Raw genomic sequence first — 10,838 nt, 5'->3', positions numbered from 1 at the left:
TTCTCGATCTCAACTTTATGTCGACACTGTGTGGATTTTTCGCTTCAGGCGGAACATTGCAGTTCTAATGCTAAGCAAACGCATTGGTTCCTTCAGCTTTGATTTCACGTTTTGGTTGGAACTGGAAATAGTTCAAATGCTTTTACTATAGCCATTTCATATTGATGAATTAAAACAATAATATTAACACAATAATTATTTTTCGTAGTAGTGTTGTAACTACACAAATCAATTTAGCATATTATCGAAAAGATTATTGAGGGCAATAAAACACAAATAAAATGTTAAGACCCCTACTTCAAGTACCTTGGTGTATTGGCTGATAATACTTGTATATAGAAGTGAGATAATAACGAAGTAGACAATCTAAATATAAAACGATGTTAAAATGCATATGTGGCTTTTTATGTACATATGTAAAACTTTATAAAAATATATTTGGTCTCCATACGAAAATTTTGATGCAGCCTAATACCTTGAATATGAAACAACTAAGGACCATAGTTTTGGGTGATATTGAAAAATAGATCCCATTGCATATCTTGCAATATATATACGATGTGTTTTCCTTAGATGTATGGAACTGGTATTTCAAATATTAACAAAAATGTTCGCTCCGAAAATTTGCTTCTCACGGTCAGTCACACATTAAGCAGAAGCATATAGCATTGACTTAAGGTACATCCATAAAACGTACTGTGAAGGTCGAAAGACTTAAGTGCCCCATAAAATAGGTTCTACCAAAAAACATTATATATTGAAATAAGATTAGACCTAGATTCCCATCGAAAATGTTTAAGATGAAAAGTAAAATTTGTTTCTGAATTGATTATCAGTTGTTAGAATGGATTTGGTAACTAGAGTTCCATACAAGAGAGCCTTATTCCAGTTTATGTAGATCTAAACAAAATTATAAAAAGAGTGTTAGTGACATATGGAACAAATAACTATTGGTTATTGTTTCTCGCTTTGGTGTTACGAAATATTGGCTATTGCTATACATAAATTATAACAGTTTTGTTCACCCAACGGTTATATGTATGACCTAGAGCAAATCGAGATAGATATAGGGTTATTAGGGAGTTGAAATCCTGGTGATTGTCTGTCTGTCCATCCGATCGCGCATACTGTGTGTGAGTACCAATAGAGATAGCTTAATGAAACTTGGTACACGCATTCCTTGGGAAAAAAAGTAAGAACAAGTTCGTACATGAGCGTAATCGGACCATTGCCACGCCCACATAACACATTTAAGGAAAACGTATGAAGACCCATAACTAAGAGCTAAATTAAGATAAAGGACTGTAAAACACTGTAGCAAGGGGCACATGTAGACAAAAAAAGTGTGGTGGCCATGCTTTTTAATAAGTTTAATGTATATAGTAACTCCTAAGCCACTGAAGCTATAACAACCACATTTGCCTTGCGCAAATAATATAGGATTTTATGAGAGGGCTCAATGCGAACTGGTGTAAAAACGGAACAATGGGTGTGGCACTGCCCACTTTTATGTGAAATTATATATCTCGAGAACCGCCCTACCGATTTCAAATTTGGTACGTGACACACTTCTCACATTCCTACAGGTGAAACCGGACCACAATCACCTCTCCTCCCCATATAACAAAATTATATGTTCCATCTGATCATTTCCTTTCCAGTGTACAAATCAGTAAGCAATAAATATAACGGATAAAACTTTGTAAAAATAGTGCCTTTGAGGTGTGCCTTATGACTTAAGAATTGCCCAAACCGAATCAAAACCATTCAAGCCCGTAGATACTGAATATGTGAACCCGTTGCTTATAGTTGACTTTTTACCGAAAATATTGGCAATCCTTATGTATTTCAAGGTATTTCTTTGGCCTTACTCCTTGCAAGAGCATAAAATGTAATTAAGTGTTGTTTGGACACCACTAGAATACTCTGATGTGATGTGTGGTGTAAACTCGTGTACGTACACATGCACCTATAACGCCATTTGATTTTATTTGGCACAAATTCGACATATTTTTAAAAATTTCGTTATCTCTTGCTTTGCGTACATACAAGCAAACGCATAATTATATTTTTCCCCAGTGTCTACGTGATTATTAACAAAATAAAAAATCTATAATTATGTTTATGAAACTCTGGATTGTAGTTATTATTCGTTGAGTACTTGTTGTTGTTAATAGTCTCTGTATTTCTTACATAAATATAACTTTTAAATTGTATTATCTGCTTGCAGCTAAAAAACGCATCACTTCTGCTCCACAAGTAAATAACAGCAGAACATTTAATTATTTAACATAATTTTAGGCGTTGCCAATTTCATTCAATCTTGAATAGAAACGTTGCAATCTCAATATGGCGGCTTGGAATTTAAATACCGTTATATGGCAAGATTCTTTACAAACTTTTGAGCGTTGAGTATGATTAAAAGTTATCGCTTAGTTACTTAGAAGCAGAAATACATACATACTTATGTACTTGTATATACCATATATTCAACTAAAAATTGATTCCGATAATTTTAAAAATTTAATCGGAAGAAAAACGTATTTTTAACCACTATTATACAGTTACTTATCTGCGTTTATTATAAAATAAATTGCATACCTTCGAAAAAGTATCACCAAGTTATTCTGGGGCGTGGTTATCGGGGCAAACTTCTCGATTAAGTGTATTTTTGAATAGTACTGCTTTGTAAGCATATCAAGGGCATGATCGCTCTACAGCCTAAGGATTGTGCTAATAAAGTTCCACATGCTTATTATTACTGATTAGCCCTTACATTTACCAAAATAACTATTTCCAGATCACAACAAAAACCGAAAGAATAACAACATTATAATAAGCTTGTGTAAAATAAGTTGTTCACCATTGTTCGCTTAAAGGGTGATGCAGTGATTATAGCAACCCTCCCAATTTTCGATACCATTCTTGTAGAATGCTTTGTCCTTTGCTTCAAACTAGGCTTTAGTTTCGGCGATCGTCTCTTTATTTCACAAAAATTTCTTCTCAGCGAGCATTCTTTTGAGATCTGCGAACAGAAAATATTAGCTGGGAGACAGATCTGGAGGATACGGTGGATTCGGAAGAAATTCGAAGTCAATTAAAGGATTTTTACCGTCATTTTCACTGGCTTGTTTTTCGGCGATTTTTTTCTTCAAACGGTCCAATAACGCTAAGTAATAGTCGCTGAAGATAGTTCTTCCTCTTCAAGTTAGTCAATAAAAATTATTCCATGCGCATCCCAAAATACAAACACCATAACCTTGTCAGCCCACTGTTGCATTTTTCTATGCTTTGAAGCGAGTTCATCGTGTGTAGTTTACTTGGATGACTATCGATTGGACTTCGGAGTGCAAAGATGGAGCCATGTTTCTTCAATTCTTAATGTCAACACTAAAAGTCGGGTTTATTACGCTTGAATATCTCCAAACACTGTTCCGAATCATCAACTCGTCGTTGTTTATGGTCAAAAGTGAGTGTCGCGCGACACCCACTTTGCACAGAGCTTTATCATATCCAAATGTTTGTGAATGATATAATGTACACTTTTCAGTTGATATCTTTAGAGTGACTGATATCTCGAATAACTTTACTTTAAGGTCATCCAAAATCACTTGGAAGACGTTTATGATGTTTTGATCGTTAACAACCGCCGTCTTCGCTGCTCATTTTGCCACATCTAAACTTAGCATACCGCAAACTCATCATCAAGCCAAATTTTTGCTTCCCTGAAGTAGTTTCCCACATTGACTTTATACCTATTTTCTTGAAAATTCTTTTTCGAATATATTCAAAACTCGATAATCTATGGCAAAAACCACCTGCCGTAAAATATACAATTTTATTAAATTCAAAAAAGTCAGTAAGACAGTACAAACCAAACAGACAAATAAACTACCAAATTAAATATTTAACTGAAAGAAAATAGTTACTAAATAATAATATTTATGTAAATCTTAAAAGTATATAATATTTTCTGCCATAAAGTTGAACAAGTTTTTACACGCTGTTACGCATTACTGAAAACTTTCGCTCGCATCTTGTTAAACAGCGCTCTTGCTTATGCTCATTACTCTCACTTAAGCACCCAACTCGGACATTTTCTGAAATAAAATCGCATATACATGATCTAACATCTTGTGCCAAGCCGCCTTTTGTGCGTCGGTCAATTTCGCCGCTTCGCTTAGAACTGTCAAAATGGAATCCCTCAACTCCAAGTAGGATTTTTCCGGTATCTGACGTTTAACGTGAGACTTAGCTAAATCTTGCCAGATCTGTGTTATCTGCGCTTCATCGGCACCGAGCACATTGACGGAATTGTCGAAGACTTTCATGATCTTCGTTACGTGTGAACGGAAACGTTCATTTTTCTGAAATAATAAAAAAATATTATTTGATAAGTTTTATTTAAAAACACGTTAAGTGGTAGCTCACATTCAAATCAACGATTGGTACATCCTTGAAGGGGAAATGCATCAAATTGTCGGGATATTTGGTGACAAAATGCACTAGTATAGCCGCACCGGAGTCAGTGAGGTTAGCTTTTGGCACTTCCCAGCTTTCCTTGATATCAACAATTTCCTGAGCAGAGAAACCCATTTTGTTTGCCTTGTTTCCTTCTGTGCTGGTTTTGCTTTGGTATAAGACGTTAGGTGGCTGAAAAAGTGTACAATGTAGTAAGTAGGTATTAGTAAATTAACCCTCTTTAATCTTTATCAAACCCGATGAACGAGCTAGATGGGTGCAAAACTACAAAAGTCATGTGCAAATTCCTACTGGCACTCAATAGAAGAGACTGTAGGAACATGATGGGTATACTAACTGGTCACTAGCGCCACACCCTCGCAGGATGGGGCTGACAGAACGAGAAGACTGCAGGAAATGTCTAGAGCAGGGCACATGGGGAACAATGGATCAGCTCTTGTGTACTTGTCCCGCATTGGCAAGGACCGTTCCACGCTATGATACATTAAAGGAGGTATCGATAGTGAGGCCGCAGAGTATGTTAAAATTCACGTCACGCGCAGGCATCCTAAAGGATGACTACTCCCCTTGGACCTAGCAACTGAACCCCATCTGGTATTGCAAAGGACCAAAACTGGCCTATTCGTGGCTTATTGGCCTACCAGATTAATCTGAGCTAACCTATTCTAATTATTCCTCCTTGAACTTCATCAACCACGCCACCTTCTCTTTGCCAACTTTACTCAATGAACTTTTTGAACGCACACTCAAGGGTTAATGGTAACTGTGAAAGTATGCGTGCAAAACTGACTACAAATGTTGGCATTTTGTATTGATTATACCTTTGGGAGTACGAAAAGTTCTTTTACTCGAACGGTAATTGTAATTAACAAAGTAAATTAACTTGTTTGCGCAAGAAGTCAAGTGTGGGAGATAAAGTGTCTAAGAAACTTACCTGCACGAATGTTGGAATAGTTTGCTTTGACGCAAATGACTGAAATCGAGTTGTTGTTCTTATGGAAGAAGGTAATTTAATTTCTTAGTCGAATGTTAAGTGAGGAAATACAGAAAACAAAAAGTTGATTTATAATAGATGCCACGAAGTTCAAATAAATGTCGAATAGAACAAAGTATAAGTACATATATATATATATATAAACAAAGGCACGTGGGTCTAAAGGATCTTAGGAGTTCACTTGACTAATTTTTCTTTTACGCTTTCTTGCTTTATACACACGATGTGTGATTCTGCACGACAGAGGGTTAAATTCATGCCGGGAGAAGAACTATTATGCGCATATTATAAGAGGTGAATTGAAACTTCCCCGGCTTAGCATAGTAAATCACATTTTTTTTTGCAAAATTCGTAAAAGGACGCGACCTACTTTTCCATATATTGAAATATTTTTCTTGTGTAATTTTTAGGTGCTAATAACACGGTTTAGTAGCTTTGCCTCTAGTTAGGAGCGAATTTCAACTATGCCGTGAAAACTCTTATGAAAGCTCTCTCTAGCCAAAAATGGCCTAGTTTTGTTAGGTAAGTACAGATAGCACTCGAAAAATCGAAGATTCCATACAAAGTATGTATAAATTCATTTTGTCGAACAGGGATGTGGTGCTGGTAGTCTCCAAGATGGTGCTCTTTAGGATTTTTGTAGAATCCTAGGCTGGTGGTTGCGGCATTCCGACACCTGAGTATAATGGAGTGACAGAAATCGCTGACAGGCTAATGTCACAACCGCCCATTAGAACCCTGGCAGCACTCAGAGTATGTTTCCCCTACCGTCATAGTTATTTGGCACCGTTACTGAGACCGGGTGGGGACCCTATTTGCATGGACAAGAATAAAAACATGAATGTTGCCGGAAGGATAGTGAAGGGAAGTCGAAACCGATGCCCAGAAGTGACCATCCACTAAGATAACTGAGCGGCGATTCTAGCCTTAAACTCGTCAACAGTACGTTCAGAGTTGGTCAAGCAGTGCCTAACCTCGTTATCACTATCATAGAGTCTTAGTGATACAACTGGTATTGGTGTTAGGTCACAGCAGAATCGCAGGCAATTTTAAAGCTGATGAGCTAACAAGAAAAGCACCCTAGAACCGCTATCAGTAGAGTGGGAGCGAATCGGTGCTCCCATATTCTCTTGTGTTCTACTACTGGTTAGCTGGGCTTCGTAGGAGCTTGGCCAGCGTTGGACCACCATCGGTATATGCGCTGTCATAAAATACTTTTGGCCCAAGATCGATGGCAAGAGATCTGTGTTCTCTATGCCCTCAGTATGGCTACCCTCTGCCCAGTTGTGGGGGTTTTAACAGACCATTGCCCTATTGGCCTTCATGCTGTAAGTCTGGATATCTTACCAGATGCCATCTACAGAAGCTGTATGGAATACTTGTAAAACGAGGTGAAAACTACTCAACGCCTAACACTTCCTTCTTCACTGTTCCGCGTTTGGATGGTCAAGACTTAAACACTAGCACGTACCTTCAAACGTCCCAGCGAGCTTGCGGGAATGGAAATTAAATGCCTGTGCGAATTTATATTGCCTACTAAGCATTTTGCTAATTTATAAGGTTGTACACAGGAGTTCTTCTTTTCCATGGCTTCACAAAGGACTAACCTAACCTAACCTATATATGAGCAGCATGACGAGATGAGTCGATTTAAGCATGTCCGTCTGTTTGTCTCTCTGGTCGTCGATCTATAGACACTTGAATCCCCTGTGTTTCATATATAGAATTTTGTGCTCGTCCTACTGTATCCAAAATACTGCTCTTTCCTCGCAACTATCGATACCAAATTTCAAACTCTTGTATGGAAAACCTTTTATTTTAAACGGTATCTTCACAAAATTTAGCACAACTTACATTCCAAGACAACGGAATAACCTCCAAACAAAGAAAACGGACTACTATAGCATATAGATGCCTATGAAGAAAATAAAAATGATGTCATTGTATGGAAAACTTTTTTATTCGATGACTTATTTCATACGAAATATGGTAAGGATTATTCTCCAAGTCATGGTTACCATATAATGCCCGAACATATTGTACCGATCGGATCTCTATAGCATATTACTGTCATACAAACTAACCGATTATATCTTAGTTCTGATGTGTATTATAGCAATTTTGGTATAAACCAGAATATGAGTTTAGTAATTGTCATAAATTTTTTACACTTCTTTATAAATGATTCAGTATCACTTTTTTCTTTGCACCGCATACCTGCTTTTATTGAGGCACCGTTTAGTTGATTCACTGATCAGTCGTCTACACTGAAACTCACTGACAGCGACTCACTGGAGTTTCAACTGCGACACGCGTTTGCAAGTAACGGTTCCTTATGTCAGCGGACAATTGTGCTGTCCGTGCGACTTTAATGATGGTAGGAGACTGTTTGGCACAGCAACGTGACAGCAAACTTATAAAGCCTTGACAGCACACCCGGTAACCCCCAAAGACAGCTGACGGCGCACGCAATATCTATGGTACGTATGTTTGTATGTATCATATTATATAGTAAATATATGTATATATGTACATATGTGTGTGTCAACAGTGCATACGCTGGAAAAGCAGACGTTTTAGTTCACTTGTTACGCGTGTTTTCTTCACTAGCGCTAGTCAATAGCAGCTTTGCGAGGCACAGCAAAAGACGCATCTGTATGCTTGTTATGATTTCTTGAGTTCGCTTCATTTATAATACCCTTAACAGGGTACACTTATCAAGTTTGTCGCGAGTTTTGCAATACACAGAAAGAAATGTCGGAGATCCAATAAATTATATATGTAGACCAGACCAGAGGATACTTGATCTAACACCTGAAGTCGTGAGCTGCTTATATATATGTATATACTAAGGAGGGTAGAGCCATGTGTAGAAGTTCACGCAAGTGAGGAAAGTTCTCTGAGCGCCATTCACTTGGCAGTGACCAGAGACGATTCTTTTACATATGGCTCAAGCAGCTCCAGACTTCCGGTCTTAGACCAAGTATCTTTTGGTTAGCCAAAAAGCATACGTTTGAAGGGGAGATAAGCTCCCCTCCCCAGGTTCGCTGGGTTTGCGACCGGCCTCGTAAAAGACCCTAACAATGAAAAGATGAAAATAACCTCGGATAAGAATCTCATACGAGGCTGTTGTTGTCTACGCCAATGAAGAAGAAAAAGATATATACTTATCAGCGTGACAAGTTTATGGTACTATATAAGCGTACTAGTTCTTCAATTTCTGAGATATCGATCTGAAATTTTGCATACTTCCTTTTCTCTACAAAGAAATTCTCTATTTGTTCGAACCGCCAGTATCGTATCACTATAGGTCAAATTTGTCATACAAACTGAACGATCGGAATCAAATGTTTGCATGAAAAACTTTTTCATTTGACGAGCTGTCTTCACGAAACTTAGTAGAGATTATTTACCAAGGTAAAGCCAGAATCTCCGAATACATTATTTTGAAAGGATCAATATAGGATATAGCGGTCGTACAAACCGATCGTTGAAAACCATGCCTTTGTATGGAAAACTTTTGTATTTGACAAGATATTATCGAAAGCAACGCTTCAATCTCCGAACATCTTGTTTAGATCGCACAACTAGAGTATATAGCTGCCATGCAAATTGACCGATCAAAATAAAAATAAAAGTGTTATTATACCATTTATACTAGAAGAAATGGGCCTGTGAAGGGTATTTAAGATAACTTTTTTTCTTTTTTATTTCTCAAATGGTTTTGGTTTTACTTTTTTTTCGCTTTTATAGTGAGTTGTGTTCACGTGCGTGAGTACCACTATGTTCTTTTTCCTTTCCATTTTGCTTTGTTCATTTGCTTCACTGTTTATACACTTGTTTGCGAAGACATTTATATATATTGTATTAGGTTTGCTTCATACTTTTCTATACAACTAATTCTTCCAATTAAATTGTAACTGACCTTAGCGCGTATCAAAGCTAGTATACAGGCGCAAGCTGTTGTCATTTAAGAAATTAATATAGGAAATAATTCAGTGACATATTGTGTATCTTACTTTCTTCCATTGAAGTAAAATATATTCTCATAATCATATCATATTTTGCCTTTCGCGTCATATCTAATATTTCGAATAGGTTTTTTGCTGGCAATAAATAATATTATATATACAATTCTACTGTTTATTTTTTCATTAAAACAACTTAGATTCAATTGGATTTTTATATCTATGCGAACCACACCTTTTGCATTTGTACCCTCTAAACCATATATGTAGTCATATTTTGCGATGCTTATCGTTATTTAAACATAAACAATTTAGAACTATCGAATTTGTATCCCTTACTAGATCGAAAAGGCAACCAATCTCAAACAGCAGTAAAAACCCACTGTAAAAACATCAACAGACTTATTGTACTCTCCAGTGGGGCCCAACTTATGTAACCAACAAAACACTCGTGAAATTGAAAACAAAGAGTCTGAAAGGTTCTTCCACCTCCCCAATTTCGCTTTAGTTTTAAATATTGAACACTTTGGAAAATATTTGGTCTTAATTGATTAAAAGCAGGATATACAGTGGTAACATTTTAAAGTGTCGTCATCTAGGTCACCTGCATTCTCCAGATCCAAACTTATTCAGTATCATATGATAATCTCTGCTTAGAACATAGTTAATTTAAACTGGTTGTGGTGGTTTTTGTAGTGTCTTCAATATCTATACTACCACAAAGTAAACTGCAGTGTTGCTGTAGCGAGACCTGGCAGTTTTTTATGTCGTGATTTTTTATTATTTTTTGAAAAAGTGGTCTTTTTTCATGTATAACAAAGAATCGCTTTAATTATTACTTGGCTTTCTAGAAATCTAATGAACTTTTATAAACAAATTTGGCTTCTTAAAGGTCTTTTTTAAGTCTCCCACAAAAATCTGCTAACATTCCTGCGCTCCATTTCCCTTGCCTACTCAAGGAAATATCCTGGTGGAACTTCTCGTCTTGCACTCAAATTTTCCGAAGAGAATGTATTTTTCAGAACATATTACACCCCAAAGCTTTATGTAAGTATTATAAGTTCATTTATCAAGTCTTTATAGTTTTACGATTTATGGTTTCTTAGAAGTTTTTGGACAACGTTCACAAGGCAAGTTTTCGTGGTGAGTATTTTCTGATCATTCAGTTTTTCTTTATAGCTCTTATCCTTTATCAGTTGTCTTTTTTGTGGAACTTACAACATCTATACAGATGTATCCAAAATGGCTAATGGAGTGGGAGCTGGAAACTATTGCTCGGAGTTGGATCTTAGGCGACCCTTCATGCAACCGAAATACTGCAGTATCTTCCAGGCAGAAGTTTATTGCAGTTGCGAAAATGCCCGAAGTTGCTATCAACGCAAGAAACAACATAA

At 36.8% G+C, this 10,838-nt stretch overlaps 2 protein-coding genes across 3 annotated transcripts in view; one reads left to right on the top strand and one right to left on the bottom strand.

Moving 5' to 3' along the window:
- Nucleotides 1–10,838, top strand: part of LOC120767250 (F-box/LRR-repeat protein 7-like) — a 407,584-nt gene that overhangs the window by 296,876 nt on the left and 99,870 nt on the right. The window contains exon 1 of one of the 2 annotated variants that reach the window (XM_040093128.1): nucleotides 7,837–7,956. The exons of the other annotated variant lie outside the window; for it this stretch is intronic. The gene's annotated coding sequence lies outside the window, so the exon portion shown is untranslated. Of the gene's footprint in view, nucleotides 1–7,836; nucleotides 7,957–10,838 lie in introns of those variants that run through there. 2 annotated transcript variants of the gene reach the window in all.
- Nucleotides 3,901–7,783, bottom strand: LOC120767307 (globin CTT-VIIB-3-like). The gene is made up of 3 exons (XM_040093225.1): nucleotides 7,694–7,783; nucleotides 4,432–4,653; nucleotides 3,901–4,367 (listed from the first exon to the last, which is right to left on the bottom strand). Exons 2-3 carry the CDS (start codon nucleotides 4,594–4,596, stop codon nucleotides 4,077–4,079), a joined length of 456 nt encoding a protein of 151 aa, XP_039949159.1. The 5' UTR covers nucleotides 4,597–4,653; nucleotides 7,694–7,783; the 3' UTR covers nucleotides 3,901–4,076.

The sequence above is a fragment of the Bactrocera tryoni genome, chromosome 1, assembly GCF_016617805.1.
Source record: "Bactrocera tryoni isolate S06 chromosome 1, CSIRO_BtryS06_freeze2, whole genome shotgun sequence".
Lineage (NCBI taxonomy): Eukaryota > Metazoa > Arthropoda > Insecta > Diptera > Tephritidae > Bactrocera > Bactrocera tryoni.
This window is presented reverse-complemented; position numbering and strand designations above follow the sequence as displayed.

Bases quoted from the DNA above. Each gene is read 5' to 3' on its own strand.
- LOC120767307 (XM_040093225.1), bottom strand. From the start codon at position 4,596: ATGGGTTTCTCTGCTCAGGAAATTGTTGATATCAAGGAAAGCTGGGAA. The intron at 4,368-4,431 runs GTGAGCTACCAC...TTATTATTTCAG, and splicing joins TACCAATCGTTGATTTGAAT to AAAAATGAACGTTTCCGTTC.